Source organism: Condylostylus longicornis, unplaced genomic scaffold (genome assembly GCF_029603195.1).
Source record: "Condylostylus longicornis isolate FDR11 unplaced genomic scaffold, ASM2960319v2 ptg000020l, whole genome shotgun sequence".
Taxonomy (NCBI): Eukaryota; Metazoa; Arthropoda; class Insecta; order Diptera; family Dolichopodidae; genus Condylostylus; species Condylostylus longicornis.
Genome location: NW_026577989.1, coordinates 1,651,673 through 1,674,019, shown reverse-complemented (window position 1 = coordinate 1,674,019; position 22,347 = coordinate 1,651,673). Strand labels below are relative to the sequence as shown.

The following is a 22,347-nucleotide window of genomic DNA, read 5'->3' as shown; positions in this document are numbered from 1 at the left end:
AAACCATGTATAATAACCAAAGTGAATCACTAAATATTATAATTTTAGCAGGGTGGGTATTTATTTTAAATGTGAGAAAATTTCAAAAATGAAATAGTGGATAAAAACTATAAACTCAAAATTAAGGATTTAAAAATTCATTGGTCCTACATGCCAACAAAAAAAAAAAAAAAGAACAATTTCTAAAAAATTTTCTTAAAATATTTAAAGTTTTAGTCATAATTATTTAAAAATAATTTTTCAATTAAATTCATTTTTTACCAATTTATATAAAATAATCTCTTTCTAAATATAATTCAGAAATAAAATTTCAAAATAATATGATAAAACTTTAAAATATTTCTCCCTCATTCTAAATATATATATTTTTTTAATAATAAATAAAATATGTATATACACATATTCTATAATATTGCTTATATAATATTGTTATACTGTTATAAATAATATACATATGTATTTACAAAATATTATTATATTGTAATCGTTTTATATAACATTTATATTTATAATATGTATTTATATTTTTTTTTAAACTTACAGTTTCAGAACCAGCTGCTGTTACTAATTCTTGTAAGGCACGTACTGATAATGCTTGTTCAATAACAAATACACATTGAGATAAATCTGGTGGTATATTTTTATCGGCAATATTCTCAAGAAAGCAATGGCGATTACCAAATCCTTCAGCTGCTAAACAGACACGTTCACCAGTTGCTGTACATGATAAGCAAACCATGTCTTCCTGTAAAAATAAATAAATCAGAAGAAAAAGTTTTTAAATATTTTATTTTATGTAAATTTATAAAATATATTGTATACATTTTACATGTACATGAAGGTAAAATTTATATAATAAATAATGGTATATGTATAGCCTTTGTTAGATAAAGTAACTTGGATAAAGACATTTTGAAGATTTTCTAAATTACAATGTTTAACAATAACCAATTACAATATTATTATGAAAGGCTAGAAGAAATTAAGAAAAGAAAGAGATTAAAACCTTAATAACTTTCGTTATTACTTTATTACCTTTTCAAAATTTTATTTCTAATTAGTTTTTTTATTATGTTTTTATTAATTGTAATATTAGAGTATTTACAATATGTAAATTGGATATTTTAAATGTAATCGGGACAAAGAATTTTAGGAAGTTCGTAAATATGAATAAAAAATATATGTTAACGACCCGTTGTTTGAAGTTCTTCACTTTTCACGCTAATCAACTTATATCTGTTGTTGAAGAACCCCTTATTTAATTGACTTTTTCAATCAACGCAAATTGAATGTCCATTTAGAATTACAAATTAAGTATGATGTACTCTTTTTTTTTAAAGTTTAATAAGTGTAATCAGCGACGGATCTACCATATAATCAACGTAAACACATGCAATGAGTGTCGGAAAACAGGGGTGTCATTGAAGACTACTATGTACATATATTTAAAAAAATAAAATTTTTTTCATTTTTTTTTCCATTACGTGTTTTCCAAGTATTGCTATTTATTAACAATAAAATAAACTTGACAACTTATAAGTATATAAACAAATATTGCAAAACAAAAAGATGAAAGTTTAATTTTAGACTTTAATTTTATGACCAATCTGGTGTAGAGCATGATAAAGTTACAAGAAAATAATTTATTATGCGCCACGTTCAATGTTTATTTCATATTGTTCTTTGTTTTGAAAGCAGGGGCAAGGAGGAAAGGAGGGCGCATTATTTGGAAAACGCGTAGGGCACCAAATGAATCAGAACCGGATCTGAGTGCAATGGTAAATTTCTTTATTATTAAAACATAAGGTAGTCTCGTTTTTCAAGGTAGTCTCGTTTTATTAACAAAAATATATTTTTTTTTTGTTGTTTTTTGTTACAACCAGAGGTAAAAACAAAAAATATACGAAATTAATTAGTATCCTTTTAGATTTATCCTTTTTTCCTTGTTATATACTTCTTCATTAAAATCTAATTCAGTGTATTAAGTTGATTTTTTTATAAAGTATTGTAGTATTAGAGTGAAAATATAGAAGGAAAAAAAATATATCGTATATGCAATTCTCATATATACCTATTTCGTACAGGATGTTTCAACAGGAATAAACTATCATAACAATTTGTACAGAGATAATAAGCTACTTTTACATTTTATCTTGGAAAAATTGTCGAATCTTTCATCTTGCATTATCAATCTTTGAATCTATCATCGAACATTTCATTTTGCGTTGGAAGTATGAAAGAAAATGTTTGGAATTTTCGTTTGTTTCAACTTCATTTTTATTCAAATGAGAGTACAATTATTGAACTAAAATTGTTGTCCTGAGTTAAATAAAATGCAAATGTGCGAATATTTAGCACAAAATAATCACATTTATTTGGAATAGAATAATTTATATCGAATGATTGTTACAGAAAATGCTTACTATTGATATTTTGAAGTATACTTGAATTGTTTTTCACTTAAAGAAGTAAAGTAAACTTTTTTTTTTTAATTCTGTACGGTCGTGTATATCCTGTAATGATGGGGTTCTTTTTACATATATGTGCACATTAAGTTGGTATGTATTGTATTTTACATATTTTTTTAGAATTTTAATATACTCGTATAATGTAGAATATGAGCGTTATGGATCAAAAATAACATAAATAAAACTATAAGAAACGATAAAAAGAAAAATTTTTGGTTATATTTGTGGGAATTTTTTTCAAAGATGTTGGTAATATACATAGTATTTTTAAAACCATTTTAATCATTAAAATTCATTCAAAACTCATTTATAAAATTTTGTTGTTTCTACTTTTTAGACGGTTTTCTTTGTTAACAAAGAACAAAAAAAAAGGTCAGGGTTGGATTAGAAATGCTGCAGACTTTTCTAATAATTTTTCTTTTTTATTTGATATTTTAAACTATGTACAGAACGAATACATAATGTTCTGTTATACATACATATATACACACAAATATTAAATATAAAAGATCTGTGGTGTAAACAAGGAAAAATTATATTTATATAATTTGAAGTAATTTTTCAATTTCAGTGTAATTTGATTTTCTTTTCATGAATTTTACCACAGGAAAAATATAACGGTATTAAATTAATTACAATGAATTTGAAAAAGAAAAAATAAAAAGAAAAGGTGATATCAAAATTAAGGAAGATGATAAGGAAAAAAAAAATTTATAATTGGAAAAAAGGTCGTCGTCAAGTCAATTTTCATTTATTAGTGTATTTGTGTCTTACGAAGGAAAAGTGAAGTTTTATATGAAATGTTTTTTTGTTAAGTAAAAATATAAAAGATGACGTTAGAAATAAGTTAGAAAATTTATGACTTCTGGCATTAATTTTTTTTTTGAATAAAAGTAAATTTTGTTCTCAAACGAAATTTCGAACGTCACGATTTTGAATTTCTAAGGAAAATAGAAAAAAAATTAATCGAAAATTTTAAAATAAAAAATTAGTTTTCATTGACCGGAGGCTCAATATTTTTTGATATGAAATATTTTTTAAAAGAATTATGATGAAATTTGTAAATTTCAAAAGAAAAACAATAATATAAGATCTTTATGATTTTGTTTTCTTAAGAAAAATGATACAAATAGAATGTGATGCACATAAATATTGGTTTTGAAGATTAATAATGATTTTAAATGGCTTAAATTAATATCAAATACAAATATTATAAATACTAGAAATAAAAGGTGGTTATGATGAGAATAACGCCAGAGAACGAAAATAAATGGAAAGTGATAACAAAATACATGATGAGAGTAATCATTAATTAACTTTTTGTTGGACTATTTGGAAAATTCATAGACGATACAAAAATAAATCAGGAGAATTTAATTAATAAGCAAATTTTATGATAAAGGAGAATAGCATGATTTCACCTGACGCAATGTTTTATTAGAAATTTCATTAGAAAGAATGAAATTTCTATAATGCAGATAGATTCATTTGGTTTTTTGGCAATATTTTTAAAGACGTAATAAATATGTTAGTGCTAAATGCATTCAATTCCCTAATATTGGGAATAAATAAAATTAATTTTCTTTCAAAAACAATTTCTTGACACGAAAATTTTGTTTTCCCATAATTTTTTTGCAATCAAATGAAAAAGGAGTAAATATAAAAATAAAATCTACCCCAAATTTGGATTATTTTTCATATTTTATTTCATCATAACTTTTTTTATTATAATGATTAAATTATTGAATAAAAATTCAGTCGGATCCCTGGTGTTGAATTAAGTAAAATTAAATTAAATCAAAGTTAATTTTCCATTTTTGTTTTCTTCGTGATATTAAAGTTAACGTCTAAAACAATAAAATTAACCATAATTTTGATCACACTTTATTTTCATTTTTACTTATTTTTAAATCATTTTAATTTTCTTTTTGTCTTTTTTGCCATTAATTTTTATATATGTAATATTGTTATTGTATTTTTATTTATTTTATTTTCATTATAATGCAACAAAACAATGTTTTTACTATCAAGGACACTTTAGAGTTGTTTAGTCTTGACTCTTGATATATGTTTATTTTTATTGTTGGGGTTGTTATGTATTTTGATCCTTTTTCATTGTACAAAAAAAAAAATGGGAAACAAAAACAAAGTACGTACAGACACACATAACAAAAATAGCAATTGCTGTATATAATATAAAAAAAAATTAAATATGCTTTTTTATAAACGATTGTGTATAGTTAAATTGTTAAAGGGAAATGGTAAGAGAAGAGAATCGAATCATATAGTTAGAGACAACACATATACCAAAACAAAGTTAGGAAAATGTACATTATATTGCTTTTAATGTACACATTATATGAGTCATTGCAGCGTTAAGAAGTGTTATAAATTATAAAATTTCATGAATGGTGGCTGAAATGTTAGTATAGTTTTTGCTTTCATTTTTATAAATATTATATGAGTATAAATGTATAAAATGTGAAAGTTGAATGTTTTTGCTTTATTATAAATATTAAAAGAGATGTGTGAGATAAAGGAATGACGTTCTCTGTATACGCCACTATTTTTACCAACAAAATTTCGTACAATAGAGGAAGTTATGTGAAGTCACCAAATTTCACATGTTGAGTTTTTAAAAGAATTGAATTTTTTGGTGATAGCAAACCAAAAGTAAACTATTTTTGGCGAGGTGGCAGTCTGACTATCTAGTTGTGTATGTGTGCTTCTATGTATTTCAAATTAGACTTGTCAACAACTGAATATGTGGCGATTTTACATTTTCTACTATGTTTATTTACAATAAACAAGCTTCTTGAAATGAAAGATTTGAGTTTATACTCGTTTTTCTCAATTGCGGTTGAAAATGGGTTTTGAATAAAATTTTTAACTGAGTTTATTTTAGTCATGTTCTTGAATTTTAGTTAGTCAGCTTTTGAGCTAAAATGTCAGTATCGGCTCTTACTTGTTTAGCGCCCTGTGCAGTTTTGAAAATCAAGGTTTCTCTATTTTAAATCAGACGTTTTAACCATTTTTTGCAGTACCTATCACCCACAACTACAACTCTCTAGGAAAATTATTTAAAAAATTTGAAGCTTTGTAAGAATTAGAAAAAGGTGTAAATCGGTTGGTTATGTGTCGACCACATCAGACTTTTTTTTTATATTAATGAATATAAATGTATAATCATATTAAGAATATTTTATTTATAAATATCAGTATGTATATGTTGAGACAGTCCTATATAATTGTAAATATATATATAATATATCGCAATTGAAAGAACTTAAACCTTAAAGCGACATAAAAAAAAATTTATTATCAAAATGAGCTGCCCCTAATGTTATTATTTAATTTTTTCTTTCCATTTCCTCGTTTTTTGAGTCCTTTCATTCTTAACTTCAATGTATAATATCAATATGGCTAATAAAATATACATGTATACATTAAATTATGCATGTATATATATATATATACTCGTATGTACGTGCTTATAATAATGTTGTCATGACGGACTATTATAATAGGGTTAAGGGGGTGATATAAAAAGAAATATTCTATAAATTTTTTCATTTTATTATAGAAAGCCGGCGGTTTGTATATTACTCATAAGTATATAATGAAATTTATTTAATTTTATAACAATAACATTTTATTCCAAGCTTTTAATTATTACGAGTGCTTTGAAATGTTATACTTATACAGTATAAATTTATATTAGAATTTTAAAAAGCGATAAAAAGGGTTTTACACTTTAAAAATTTTTAGAATATACTCGTTGCAAAATTGTCAGTTACAAGCGTGAAAAGCAATTTTAAAGTAAATCATAAATATAGCAAAAATTATTAATTAAGCAGAAAAATTCAAGATGTTATCAACGTATTGACAAGAGAGAGAGTAAATTAATTTTAGTATTTCTAAACGACCTTTAGAAAATTTTATTTTGAATTATTTTTTCCCTTAAAATAATTATCATTTAGCAAAATATTGTAATTAATTCAATAATTTTTTATAATTAATATTAAGTAAAGACTATGTTGAGTTAAAAATATTTGTTAATAAAATAAAATTAAATTAAGATATTCTTAACCACTGTTCACTATATATACACTAATATGCTACATGCGGGAATATTAAATTTTTTACAATTCACTTGTATTTTCACCCTCTATTTTATATATAATTTATATACTACACTGTATATACCTTTATATCTTGATTAACTAATTTAAAATTGTAATATTAGTGTAAAATATTTAGCTTAATTTAAATTTAAATAAATTTTAACAATTTAAGGGTCATTTTATTACTATACTGATAAATTTTTTTAAGTATGCATTGCTGGTTGTAAAATCGATTCAACCATATCATTATTATGTGAAATAAAACAATATATATTTATATATTATTCGCACACATATATAGTACTATGTATTTTATGTAATATCAGTATTTAATTTTAATGTAACCACTTAATAAATACATACATTTATACATAGTTACTTTGTAAAAGAAATTACTCAAAATTAATGCATTTATATAATATGTCGTTATAATATTTATAAATGTATATGAATGCATGCGAATGAATTGAAAAATTGTCTTGTTCGATGATCTTAAAAAGACTGAAATTTATTTACTTTTTGAAGTAAGACTTAATGCGTGTAATTTTGCTTATTATGTTTTTGCTTCGCAAATTATGTTTCATAAAATCAGGTTGTACCTGTTCGAATAATAATGTGTTCAGCTAAGCGTATATTTCTCGTATTTCCGGACAAAATATAGGAGATTTAAAAGTGTTCACATATTGTTCGAAAATTGTGTTGAGCTTCTTAAAATCATCAGACGTAGCAATTGATTTAAAATATGATTTACAAAATTATTATAAAATTCTTTCTGTGAGTAATCTAAAATATTCAATTAAGAAGTACAACTATTGATTTGACAATCATTTAAAAATCATTCCAATTTGAAATTATCATGAGGGTAATCAAAGGTTATGGAAGTTTTCAAAATTAAAAATTGTTTTAACCTAAATTTAAATTATTAAATTTACAACATCATATTGGTATTTTAGAAAATTTCTATTCAATTTTATAGAAAATTTGAATTTTCTTAAAATTTTTTTTTATAAGAGAATTTCTTCTTTTCTAAGTCATACAATGCAAATCTAATAAATTTCTTTAAAGTATTGTCAATATAAATTTTTTTTTTTTGATAAATTTATACCATAAATTAAAATTAATTGACAGATCTCAATTTATTCTTTTATTTTATTTTAAATATCATATACATACATGTATACATGTTTGCACACAATGGGAAATTTCTTTTTTGTACCACAAAGGTGTTCATTCTTTGAAAATCTTCAAATAGTAAAATAACAACAGTAATAACAAGCAACTTATGCATATATATTTAACCACATGCACTATGGTATAAAAAAAAAGACCAAAATAAATTTGAAAATCGAAAATTACCAATACAATTAAAAATGAAAAAAGGCAAAAAAAAAATATATAGGTTTACATGATATTTATTGGTGATTCTTATATTCTATGATTACGTGTGACTTTCATATAGGTATATAACCTCAAAAAAAAAAAAAAAAAAAAAAATAGTTTCCAGAAAAATAAAATGTATAACGAAATGAAATACTAATATAATATGTATACAGTGCCTACATATATAATAAATATATTGTATTATACAAAGTCACAATTTATTTCCAACCGAGTCACAAATTGAAATTTAATAAAAACCCCAAATCAGTCAAAGAAAATTTAAATTTAAAAAAGGATATTTTATTACTATACGTGCATGTATTTTTCTATTCACACATAATATATATATATACATCTAAGTAATATATTGCCTATACATAAACATGAATAAGTATATTTTTTCTAAAACCCAAATACAAAGTGCTATATATAATCTATATTTATACCTGTGTAGATATTTTAGACCTGTGTATTGCCATACATGCAGATTTTTTATAATTTTATTCGCATACATAATAAATAGATGTTATACATTAATGTATGTATGTTAATATAGCGAGGATAATATATGAAAGTGTAAAGACCAGAAACAAATAGTATTTGGGTCGCTCTATATATTCATTTTAAGATATATGTACATATATGTGTATGAATCACATGCTTTATATAGCTTGATATTAGCATAATATCTATGGGTACTTTATATTATTATATACATGTATATACAGTAGAGTATATATATATGCAAGTTAATATTTAAGTATATACAAATAATGTGAATGTTCTCATTACCGCGTTTATTGAAAATTTAAAGTAAAAAGCATATTGTGATTGATTGATAAGCTTTCAGTAATTTAAAATCTAAATTTTGTTAAAATATATATACATACATATAGTGATACAGGCACTATTAAAATTAAAAATTTTTATATTGGTGTATACATGATTTAAAATGATATCTAAAAATTTATTTAGTTTACATGACGTATATTATATACATATAGTTATTTTTATAATAGGTTGAATAAATTAAATGTTTAAAAATGAATAAAGAAATAATCAAAAAAGTGAAATCAAAGTAACAAATAGGCCATGCTAAAAAATTAATTTCTATTTTAACTATATACATATATCCTAAATATTTCAATACTTAATAAAATCAATCAGGCTCAATTAATTGGCTGCTCATCATCATATAGGTTTCTATAATTTACCGATTAAATGGTTTTATGTATATGGTGGGTTTTATATTTATATAGATATTGTGATGAGTATTAACAATTATTTTGTGGGATTAGTTAGTTACTATTATGTATAGCAATTTCGTTATATAATGTCAAATTGGCAAATTAGTTCTAGTGTAATTTATAAAGTTGAATATTATGTGGCTTTATGTAGGTATATTTTAATCGCAGATTTTTATTGTGATTATTATGAATTTTTGAATATTTCTTGACATAAATTTTCTAGTTAAACAATATACCCATTAAACTGTAGAAATTTATTTATATTTGAAATCTAAGATCGAACTCTAAATTCGATTCTAAAAATCTGGTATGTGGAAGTTCATACTCGTATAATTCTGAAATAGGTATTTTTTTATAAATTAAGTGTTTTCTTAAGCGGAAATCTCTTTACAAGTAAATGAAACACGATTAGAATAATGCAAATAACATTGTATAACAATAATGTTTGGTTTAGTTTCATATATCTTGGAAATTATTAAATAAAATTAGCTCTTATATGTACAATTTATAAAATTTTATAACATTCATGGCGCCTACATTTTGTTGATATCAGCATTTACTAATATACATACATATTTACATATGCTTACGTAAAATAATAATACAATATATAATATGTCATTTTTCTCATATTAATTATTCAAAATAATTTTTGTCACAGAAAATTCTGATATTTTTATCGTATTATATTTTATATGTATTTGAAATTAAGGACAAAAGAAAATTTTTTTAAAGAAGATGAACTCTTTTTATAAAAAAAAAAAATTATTATTGAATAAAGTAAAATCCGGAAAACTGAAAATGAATATCAAGAGTTTTTACAACTATCCCAGAATTATTGCTCGTATATAATGTTCTCAAAATAATATGCAAAAAAATGTGTTTGTGCGTATATTCATTTGTATTTATAGACCATTTAAAATACCTAATAATTTTTCGGGCATATTGTGTGCGTTATATTACATAAAGACACAACACACATTGAATTTAAAAATATAAGAACATGTAGATTTATTTAAACATACATATATACATTTTTTGAATGCTTATATAAGCTCAATTTACGAGCGTTATATTAAAACAAATTGAATGTCCTGTTAGTCATTTTATTACGATCGTATATAATGTCTATAGTATTATAATTTCTAAAAGTATCCATACAAGAGCTTCTCCATTTTATATGATCCTGGTATACATTCAGAAAGAGAGAAAAAATAAAAGCTATTAAGAACGAGAATAATTTTTGTAAATTTTTTCTTTACTTTTATACGTAGACAGATTTTTTGATTGGTTGGCGGCCTACGAATTAGCCTTCGTGTAATTCTGAATGAAGATCTAAGAAAATCCGAAAGCTTGAAATGAGAAGGGTTATAAAGGCATTAATGCTGTCTGGAAAAAAATTTAGAAACAAGAAGTAAAATTTCAAAAAAGTTAAAAAAGAATGGTCGCAAAAACGGTTAATACATTTGTTTCAAGCAATCCTTAACGGAAGATGCAAGTGATTTTGATTTGGAACAAAAAAGCCGAAAATCAAAATTTTACTAAAATAGCTTATTCAAAAAATATTAAAATAGTTTTTCTCTTCAATTTATTTTTTTTCAGTTTGCCTATTGATGGTACGTGCTATATATAATACTTTAGGCATAGTATATGAAATAAACATGGTTATATGAATATGTCAAAAATATGAATGAAAATATACAATAATTTTGAATTAGTAAATATGTATACATAGATTTGTATATTCATATTATTAAAGTAAAGAAAATAATATGAAATGACGTAAAGTTTTAAAAAGAGACAGATTATGAATTATTAGCCATATAAATCCAATTTACAACACAGCAAAGTATAAAAGATTCATAGCTATAAATTGTTGTAAGTATAAAATGTGTATGTTGATCATACAATATGTATACATGTAACATAAATATATGTACAGTAAGAATTTGGTGTTTTTTTTCATATACAATATCCAGTCTAGTGTAAGTTTCCTACTGGTTTTAATTTATAAATATATAAAAGCATATTATTGTTGAATATTGCATATGTGTAAATTTTGATACGAAAGTTCCTATTATGCATTTATTGTCAAGTAGAAATGCCTCTGTATATCCTTGCATGGTCAGTATTTATTAAATATTATATATAACTGTTATAAATACAAATATATGTATAGGTACATCTTGTATTTTAATTATTATAGTAGGTTTATCATGCTGAATTTGTAATTATAGCAAAATATTGAATTATAAGTTGGGTATACTTATGACAACATATTAATCCAATCAAATTAAACTTATCCAAAAAAAACCAAATGCGTTCGGTTCTCTAAATATTGTAAAACTTAGAAAACTTTAATAATTTACATGCATATTAAATTTTTTTTGTAGTAAAGTTATTTCTTATCACGAAATTTATTTCGAGAGAAAAAATGTTCTTATTTTATATGAATAGCTATTTGTGAGGAAAATAGTAAGAAGATTACATACACTAAATATTGAAGTTGAAGACGAAATTATATATATATATATATATATATATATATATATATTCGTCTCTGCAATATTTTAACACATTCAAAGGCGGATTCTTCATTTTCAATCTAATTGTACACGAAAATAAAAATTGCTTTTTATTCTAATATAGATTTTGGTATTCCAATTAGTTTGACTGACTTTACAATTGTACCTTGTATGTGTTTACATATATCGTAAATATATTTACATTTTAGAATGTTAATTATATTTGATATTTATATACGTATATACTTGCATATATTATGCAATAATTTTTTGAAAAAACCACATATCAAAATTATGTGTCATCTGTTTAAAATAACCACGTGAATACCACATTTTTACATATAAATATATACAATATATATTTATGTATGTATGTTTATGATTTAGATTTTACAAATGTTAAAATCATTTTAATAAATATAATATAAATATTATTGAATTGTTGTTGAATTGTTAAAGTATATTTAATTGAATATTAATACAACTTTAGATTTCATAATTCATCAATTCTAATTTTCATAAATTTTTGATTTCCGAAACATTAAAAAAAAACATAATGTATATACATGGGTATATGACTATTTATATACAAATTCAATATATATTAATAATGAAAATATTAAAATAATAATTAATTGCTATTAAACGAGTTATTGTTAAACATGATTGGTGTATTTATCTTACATACATATCGATCTGGCAATGGTATGATTAGATATTTGAAAGTATAATGTTGAAAATTAGAGTGTGTGGGGAAAATTAGTTTATATAAATTTTTGTTTTGTAATTTAATAGCAATTCAATTGAAATTGATTTCATTTAATTGATAGTCGTGATGAAATTAGGAACCGTATTTTATTTAAGTATAGTAATGAAAATTTAAAATTTATAATATCTTTGCCTTGCATACCTTGTTGAAATTTTTCATAATAACAGAACCTTGAAATATAAATGTCGCATTAAATATTTAAATAAAATTATTATTAAGCTTTTGATTTATTAATTTTCAACAGAATTCCATTTTTTTTTAGCAAAAATTAAAATTTGACTAATAAATAAAATAAAATATGTTAAAATAAATAAAATATGTTAAAATTTCCATTAAACATGCAATTTTCCTAATAAAATGGAAAACGAGTTAAAATTTCCATTTGGAAATTAATTTTTAATAAGAAAATTTTAAACAAAATTGCTATATATCCAAACAGTTTTTGAATAATTGAAATTTACAATTTTACGATATTACGATGAATTAATTAACTTATATTGTAAATAATAATTATGCACACGTGTATATGTAATACGCCATATTATTATGTTGTAGTCTTTAGCTATATATATATGTAGCTATATATATATGTGTATATATATAATTATATAAATTTTTCAATGAATTTTGTAAATCTTCATTTTATATTCGCAATAAATTTAATTAAAAGATTTTAATTTATAAGTGTATGAACTTCGGCAGCGTACATAATTTTAAATTTAGTCAAAATTAGCTCCAAGAAATAATTTATATAATGATTTCATATTAATTAATTCTAATATAGAAAATAAATGGCTCGAAGTAATTAAAAATAAATAATATTAATGATATTTAATTAATAAATTTTATTGAAAATATTTAATTGGAATTGAAAATTTCAATTAGAATTTTTTTAAATAAAGTTTTTGTGTTGTTTTTTTATAACGCTTAAAATTTAATAAAATTTAATATTCAAAATAAAAAGTTTTTGATATACATATATCAATAAATAAGTACCTAGTATATGTATTTTACACATATTTATTGTTTCGATATGAGTTGTTTAAGAGCGTGATGATTTTATGAAATTATTTTGGGATTCTATTTGAAATAATTTGTACCATTAATTTTCATATAAAATTTATCTTCAAACGTAAAATTCAATATGTTAACCACTTCTTTTACTTACTGGTTTTAAATTATAATCTCAATGACTTTCGTTTTGACGTTATTGGTAAATATATATTAAAAAATAAATAAAATTAACTTAAAATAAAAGTTCTCCGATATCGTAAAAATAAAATTTTTTTTATCGTAAATTTTTGGTGTGTGACCGTGTTTAAGTCATGTAGTATGGGTATTTATTTTTATTGATACGAGTATAGTAAATTTACAATTTTTTCTTGTTTTAATTAAATTAATAATAATATTACTAAAATAAAAAGGGTATTAAATCAGGAGAGATTTTGTCCAAAAGTTTTCGTTGTTAAAGTTCCCGGAACTAACTATATTATATCGAAAATATTAAATTGATTCACTATATAACAATAATCTTAGTTCTTATCTACATATAACATTATTTAATATAATTTTATTATTTTGGTTTCTCATTTTGCTACATTCATAGTTTTTATGAGATCAAATGTTAATTGAGTAAATTATAAATGTACTCGTATACATATATACATTTTATTTAAAAAATAAACTCATTAAAATGATTTTCAGTGTTATTATTTAATAAACTGTAATAAATTGAATACAGATGCTAAAAGCGAATATTTATTTATTAAATTGCAATTGAAATAATTTCCTTTTTTTAATTTTGGTAATTATTGTTTACATATATTTGGAAAATTTTTAATTCCTACAAATTGTTAAAAATTACATATTTCAATAAAGGATTGCAGTTCATACATTACAGCGTTACTGTTTTTTTTTTTGTGAATTGCGGTTGATCAATTGACTTTATTATTTAATTATACGATTTCAGAGTCAAATTTTTAATAAAATAATATTAAAATAATAATCCATTGTAAATACATATATTGATAATGAAAATGTTAAAAATCTCATTATACATAGGAATAATTTCACACCATTTTTTAATTGTTTTTCTCTATTAAATTTTTTAAATACCTTGATAAATTTTTATATACGATATTTGTAGCGGATTTTCGAATTTTTGAATTTCATTGAATGAATTCTTACACTTTTTTTTGTGTTCTTTTTTTCTTGTAGTTTTGAATATCCAGATGAATATTCAGATTTCATTTGGATGTAAGGTGTTTTTTTTTCATTTTATAATATAAATAACAATTTATTTTTAGTGTTGTTTTATGAATATATATATATACACGGAATAATATAATGTAATGAAAGATTTTAAATGTAAATAAAGATTAATCCTTAAATGAAAAATCTTTATATAGTTTTCCATTTGAAAACGAAAATAATTTCTATAAGCTGCCTAGCATTGTTATATTAGCATTATGTATACATTTATTGTTATAACTAAAGAAAAAATAAAGGGTCTAATGCGAAATCCACTAGGTTTAACAGAAATTATTTTTATGGTATTCATCAATTCAAAAGACAGGAAAGAAAATTCTAAAAATGATAAACATATTTATGTAGATATCATTATGAAAAATGTTGAGAACCATGATCTAATTCAAATAAGCAGACATAAAATCGTAATATATTGAGTATATAAATTCTAAAAAAAAAAGTTAAATTTTAATTTCGTACCCTTAATATATTATTACCTTTATATGTGCCTATAAAAAATACAGAGAGGGATTCTCATTTGGACATACATACAATATATTGAAAAGAATATAATGTCCAGTCAATAGGGGAACTACATTTTTGATTACGAACTTCATGAGCTTCATATATTTAACTGTTAACTGTATGAAAAAAGAATAGTTAATAAAAAATTGAGAGTGGTTTTAGCCTATGAGTATAAACATTTTTAATTAATAGTCTAATGTAGTTTAACATTCTCATCAAAATATATGTATATATATTTAACAAAGTAAATATATTACGTGTAGATTTCCGAAATTATTTTGTTGTTTTCATTAAATAGATCGTAAATAGAAGAATAATAAGAAATGTTTTATATAACACTAGTATTTAAATTATGTTTTTTCCTGGGCGTATTATTAATATCGCATATGTTATGTATACATATATATATATTTAGTATGTAAGTGTATAAATATATAAGCACTTTTCACCTACTAACTAATCCAATATGTATATTATTATCTAATACAAAATATTCATGCTTATATATATACATGTATATATATATCGCAACATGTACATTAAATTATATTTATATTATTATATGAAATGTTTTTACCGATCCGGAAATATATCCGGTTTTATTTTTATTTATCTTTAAAATGCTTCCATTCAGTCAGCAGCAGTGTATTACAATGTTATGTTTTTATTCCCTTGATTTCATTATTACTAGCTTATATTTTTTTTTTGTTTTGCTCATTTTCTTACATTTCATTTCTTATACGCGTATATGTATATTAGCTAGATTTCCATTTACTTATGTACATCTATAAACTTTAATAGTATTAAAGGAATTATATGTAAATCTACATAACAGCTCTAAAATCTATATGTACTTGTTCAGTGTTATAATCCAGCATGTATACGGAGCACTATATCGCATTTATATTAAAGGGTATTCCATTTAATGTATTTAATTTTATTTGAGTGTTCCACCAATATTTCAAAATATAATACTATTATAAAATTTCAAATTGGATTTCTAATCTAATAGAAAGCAATGCGCTGTCATCGCGGTGTACTCAATGCTATTAATTGTTTTTTTTTTATAGTGAGCATAGTTAAAAGGACTGAAACAAAAAAATTAATATTTAAAGAATATTTAAAAAAGAATGGATTTTGTCCGTTCGATTTTTGATAAAATTTCTATATTTTTTAGGATAGGAAGCAGATGCAATAGGGAAATGGATTTTTTAGATAGGGAAAATATAATTAATTAGATAGGAAAAGTCTAATTGTTGTGTAACATTTAAAAAAATTAAAATTCTAAGGCAGCTGAGCACATGTCATTAATGACAAGTGAACCAGTTTTTTTTTTAAACATTTGATTTAATTTTTCGCCCAAGGGTATGCAAATTTTTTCAATAATTAAATATATTGGTTTAACTTTTTATCAAGGTTCACTTAAACTATTTTCAATAGTTTGTATTGCTTAAGAAAAAGGACCCATTGCTCTATAAGAGCTTTCAGTTAGACTAGAAATTTATTTCGTTTTCTAATTATATATGTATTTTAAATGCATGAGTTTCGACTGTAAGGGTAAACCTTGTATGTATATGCATTCTTATATGCAATGTACATAAGCATTATGTACCAGTATATAAAATATATATACAAACATTATGTTATAGAATTGTTCTATTTTGTATTTTATAAGAATCATTCTAATAACCCCATAGCAATGCTGCATTTTTCTAGTACTTTAGATTAGCCAAATTCATATTCTCTACAAGTTTTGTTCTTTTTTTTTTCCACTATCGCTTACTTTTTTGTTTTGAGTTATTTTGTCATTGTGTTTTAGTTATTCTAGTTTTTTTTTTGGTTCTTTATTTTTTATATAGAACTTTAGGGTTTGTGTTTTTTTGTCATAGTTAAAATTTTAAGTTTTGTTTTACACCCTTGAACTTTAAGTTTTGCTCGATAAAATGGGAAAAAAAAAGATCGCTACTAAGTGAATTCATTGTAAGAAAATTGTGAATAATGGTATAATGTTAACCTCCCCCGTTGTGCATTCAAATGTAGAAAAAGCGATGCATATAAAAGCAAAAAAGGCAAAAAAAAATGAAAACTGTAATTTTGTAACTTTGTATTTCACTTTTGGCGTTTGTAGTTGGGATTTTTGTTTTTTATAATTTTTGTTTTTTTTTGTAATAAAATTGTAGGTACTATTGTGTATAAAGCGTTGAAATGTTGATTTCTCTATACTATCGGTTTCATTTAGGGATGCTGTACCATTTTTTTTCTTTATTTATATAATATATATATTTTATATATAGTATTGCACTATGTCTTTTATATTATGTATGTATAGTATGTATATACGAAATCTTTATATAAATTTTTTTTTTGTTCATTTACTTTGTAATTTATCGTTGCTTATATGCGGATATGAATAACGAAATATAAATATAATATAGATGTATATATTATATACATATATATATATATATATATGTAAATAAGAAAACACACAATTGTATATAAATTTTGTATACAATTTTTGAAGCGATTATATTAAAGCGAAAAATAACAATAAAAAAAATTCGTTTTCTTTATTATATTTTTTTTTTTTTTGGTACTTTGGCTTCTGTTCAAAGATATTTTTGGCTTCGCATTTTTAAACAAAAATTTTCTTTTTTAAATTTCGGTATGTTCTTCGGTATAATCCCGCTATACACATTTGTTTTTATATTTTTTTTTTTGTTATTCAACTTGCATAAGTTTTACCACTTCTTTCCTTTTCTTTATACTTTTTTTCTTGTATCAAAATTTAATATAATAAAGTCTTATTGTGAATGAATTAAGTGTATATAAGAAGGGGTAGAAAAACTTGTAAAATGAAATTTAAAAAAAAAAAAAAAAGACCGATTTTGAATATTCAAAGGATTAAATATAAAATAAGGAAAATAAGTAGAAAAGAACAAGTTAAAAGACAGAAAATAGCCTAGTTAAACAAGAAAAAAGTGTGTAAACAGTTTGCAGCTTTGGTACTTATCCAAAAATATTTTTATCGGTTTTGGGTTTATTATAATGAGCGTAAAAAATAATTTTTTATTCTTTTTTTTTTTCCTTATGGTTGCGTATTATTTTCTGTTTAAGTGGTTCACAATATCAAAAAAAAAAAATGATAAAAAATTATAAATTTTTTCAAAATATTTCACATTTTTCAAATTTGAATGAATTATTATTAAAGAAATGGGGAAAAAATGGAATGGAAAGGGATGGAATTAAGCCAAATTTAGTTTTTACCAAAACAAGCTAGAAAAATTTTAAGAATTTATCTATGATTGTTATGTTTTTTTGACCTCTAGTTTAATCTTTAGTTGTTCATAGTTGTATCTAAATACTTAAAGTTCAAATAAATTGACTTAAGTTTAATTTTTAGAATTTTCTAAATGACCGTATGTTAAAGTACTATATGTTTTTATTTTGATACTTTTCCAATGTTTTAAATTGATAATTTTCCAATTTTCATGAAAACGTTCATTGATATTCATATGTGTAGTTTCTATTAGAATTCATGTCTAATCAAAGTATGAACAGATAGATGTTGGAATGCAATTAACGATTCACATATAATTTACGTATATACATTAGCGATAATAATTATTATAGCATATATTTTATATAAATATTTGCTTTAAGATGTTTTTGTACTTTAAAACATAATTTATTTATAACTTTTATAAATAATTTAATGAATTCTATAGTAATTCAAAGGATTTTTTAATTCAATACTAAATAATCCTAAAAATATGCAATAACTCTAAAGAATTTCATCAATTTAAAAAAAAAAAAATTTATGGTTCATTCATATAAGTAACTAGCTTCTAACTACGACCTTTTCAAAAGAGTTTTGTGTTAAATTTTTGGCATACAAAAATTTAAACATTATTATTTTTTTTTGAAATTCCATTACACTAGAATTTGAAACCTTAAATATTTATTTCTACAAAAGAAAAATTTAAATTATATACATGTTAGGATTGGCATATGTATGTAATAATTTTTGATTTTTGTATTCATGTCTAAATATACTGTAATTGAAAATATAAAAGGAGACTATGATATTATCCTCAAATATGTATTTAAAATAAAATACCATTGTATATTGGTATTCTTATGTACTCGTGTGTATAGTAAAGTATTTAATATAATATTCTTGATTTCATATAATATAATATTAGGTAGATGTTATGAGTAGTGAATTCAAGATCAGGACTTAAAAAAAATTTTCTCTTAATAAGAAAATGAATTATGTATTTTATGCACATAGTGCAATCATGTTCAACCATTCATTTAGAATGGAATTTTTTCAACAAAAAAAATGAAAATATACTTTCTTTGTTATAATTTTTGATTTTTTTCTCATTTTTAAAGTCCACAACAATATCAATTTCTATTTTATTTCTTTCATATTATTTTCTTTTACAAGAATATTCACATAATATTTATGTATATATAAAAATTTTACAATAGAGTGGTTCAAACTAAATGTTACAGTCGTAGATTTTATTTTATTGAAAATCAAAGTTGTTATCATTTATAATATCGTATCTTTGATTAAAGGTTTAATAGTTGAATTTAGCGTAAACATTGGTAAGTGCATTGAATATAATGTTGCATAAAAGGAGAATAATTTTCATAAATTGTGACAAATAACCACAAATTTTGAAAATACAGTGGAGCCGCCAGAACTTGAAGCCATATGAGTTCCCTTGAAGTTTGGCATAACTTTTTTTTTTCTCTTCAACTCAAAATCTCCATACCTCGAACTATTTTAGCATTCCCGTGACACTTTCGAGTTATAAACTTTACAATCAGAGATTTGCTAGAATATCCACATTTAGTGTAAAATTTTTCTTATCATATAAATCTTAGCTTAGAATCTTCTTCATAATTTTTTAATTTTTTGAACCAAATGATTTCGTTAATATATTTTCATTATTTTCACCCTGTAATTATTGAAGTATGAATTCCAGCATATCTATTATATTATATATATGATATATAAGATATATATACTTTCAATGAATTGCAACATTCAATTTTCTTTTTTATTCATTGTAATTTTTATTATTTTTAGTTTTTCTAATAAATATCTTGAAATGTATAATACAGAGTAATACAGTGGCGTTCCCAACGGTGAATAAAAACAGTAAGATAATAAAAAAAGGATATATCTGTTTTCGATAACAAAATTTAACAATTAACTTGAATGTCCTTCCGAATTATTGCACTATGTTTTTGTTATATTTTTCTTCATTCTAACGTGTGAATTTTATTTAGTGTCTCTCTTTTTCTTATTTTTTTTTTCGTATTTATGTTTTCTTTGTTTTGTTTTTTTTTTTTTGAAAATTTCGAGTAATTCTTAGCCATTGCTTTCAATACAGTGAAGTGAACAATATTATATACTATTACAGTATTCTGAAAATATCCAATCCATATCTTATCTGTTGGTGATAGCAATTGCAATTACAGTAATTAAATAGGAAAAAAAACATATGGAATATGGATGTAGATATTAGTTAACAGAGAAAGAGTAATTGGAGAAATAATGAAAGCGCAAAAATGAAAAAAATAAGCTTTAAGGATGGTGTTAATTTGAAATTTTTATTTTAAATCCATTTATTCTGTAACCTCTTAAAACTACATTTTAAATGATTTTAGGGAATTTTTATGGATTTTATTCATTAGTGTAAAATTATTTTCTATGTGTAACAACAAATTTTATTAGAGAAACATGCTTACTTAAAATATTTATTTATGGTTGTACAACTACTTTGAATTTTGTAGTATAGAAGTATTTTTTTTTAAAGGATAATGTAGGGATGATATAAAATATTATTGTTAAAATAATAGAAGAAATAACATGTATTTTTTGTGTTTTGTGGTTATTTTTTTTTTAGAAAATTGCATACATAAAATTCGTCACTGATTTTTATAATTTAAAAGATTTTATATAGTATATAAACACAATATGTGAGTTAGAAAGTAGATTATATAAGATTTGGATACTTTGTTAGAATATATAAAAAGCTGCTAAAAGCTTCATAGATCAAATAATACAATGAGGTTTAAGAAGAAAGGAAAAGAAAAAGAATGTTAAAAATAATATGTAAAGAAAATTAAAGCACATATAGAAAAAAACCCCAAAAAATAAAAGCAAATATAGGAGCAAATATAAAAATAAAACGGAAATGGGAAATCTAGAAGTTTCCTCATCCGACTTTTCATTTCAGAATTTTTATAGTTTTTTTGGTTTTATTCCTACTTCTATAAAATTTTTGTATCCTTTTCAGAATTTCAATTTTTTTTTTTGTACTTGTCGTCTTCTGTACATTAATTTTGTAGTATTTTAACATTTATTTTTTAAGAACTTGAATGTTGGCTTTAGATAAAACTAAAAAAACAACAATTGGAAGGAGAAATGAGACAAAAATAATAATGTAATAAACTTAAATATCAATTGAAATTTTTATACGTACATACCTATATTGATTTAAATTTAATGATATTGGAAACTAACTACATATTTAGATCCAATTTTATGTAAAAACAAGTCAAATATTGTAAAGAAATATAATGAATTTGTAGCTTAAAATGCAAAATTGTAATTTATTGAGTCACGAATCACTTAAATGATTCAATATATTTGGTTAAAAAAATCAAAATTAAAACAAAAAAAAATTTTTTTTTTAAATACTTGATTAGAATTTAAATAAAATTTTTCAATTTTTATACATACTAAATGTAAAAATATTGTATATATTTTTACAGTTGAATACAGTTCTGTCTTGATAAAAGGGTAAATTTTTAAAGAAATTGAATAAGGACTAGAAAATATTATTCTCTTGGGTACCAAGAGCTATTCGCGATTTATTGAGTTTTAACGAATGTGAATTCTAAACATTAGTGTGATTGTACATAAGAATTTAGCACATTTTTTTACCAGAGCATTCAATAGTTCAATAGTTTACTTAAAATTTTATTTTAAGTAAACAAAAGTATGAGGCAAATACGCATAGAAATAATTCAAATTAG

The 22,347-nt window shown here is 22.5% G+C and overlaps 1 protein-coding gene across 26 annotated transcripts in view; it reads right to left on the bottom strand.

Annotated features, from left to right (window-relative positions):
• LOC129606687 (ryanodine receptor) overlaps nt 1–22,347 on the bottom strand; it is a 115,123-nt gene that overhangs the window by 38,752 nt on the left and 54,024 nt on the right. For all 26 annotated transcript variants that reach the window (XM_055517125.1, XM_055517127.1, XM_055517124.1 and 23 more), the window contains one exon: nt 542–745. In XM_055517125.1, the coding sequence (XP_055373100.1) occupies nt 542–745 (204 nt within the window). The remainder of the gene's footprint in view (nt 1–541; nt 746–22,347) is intronic.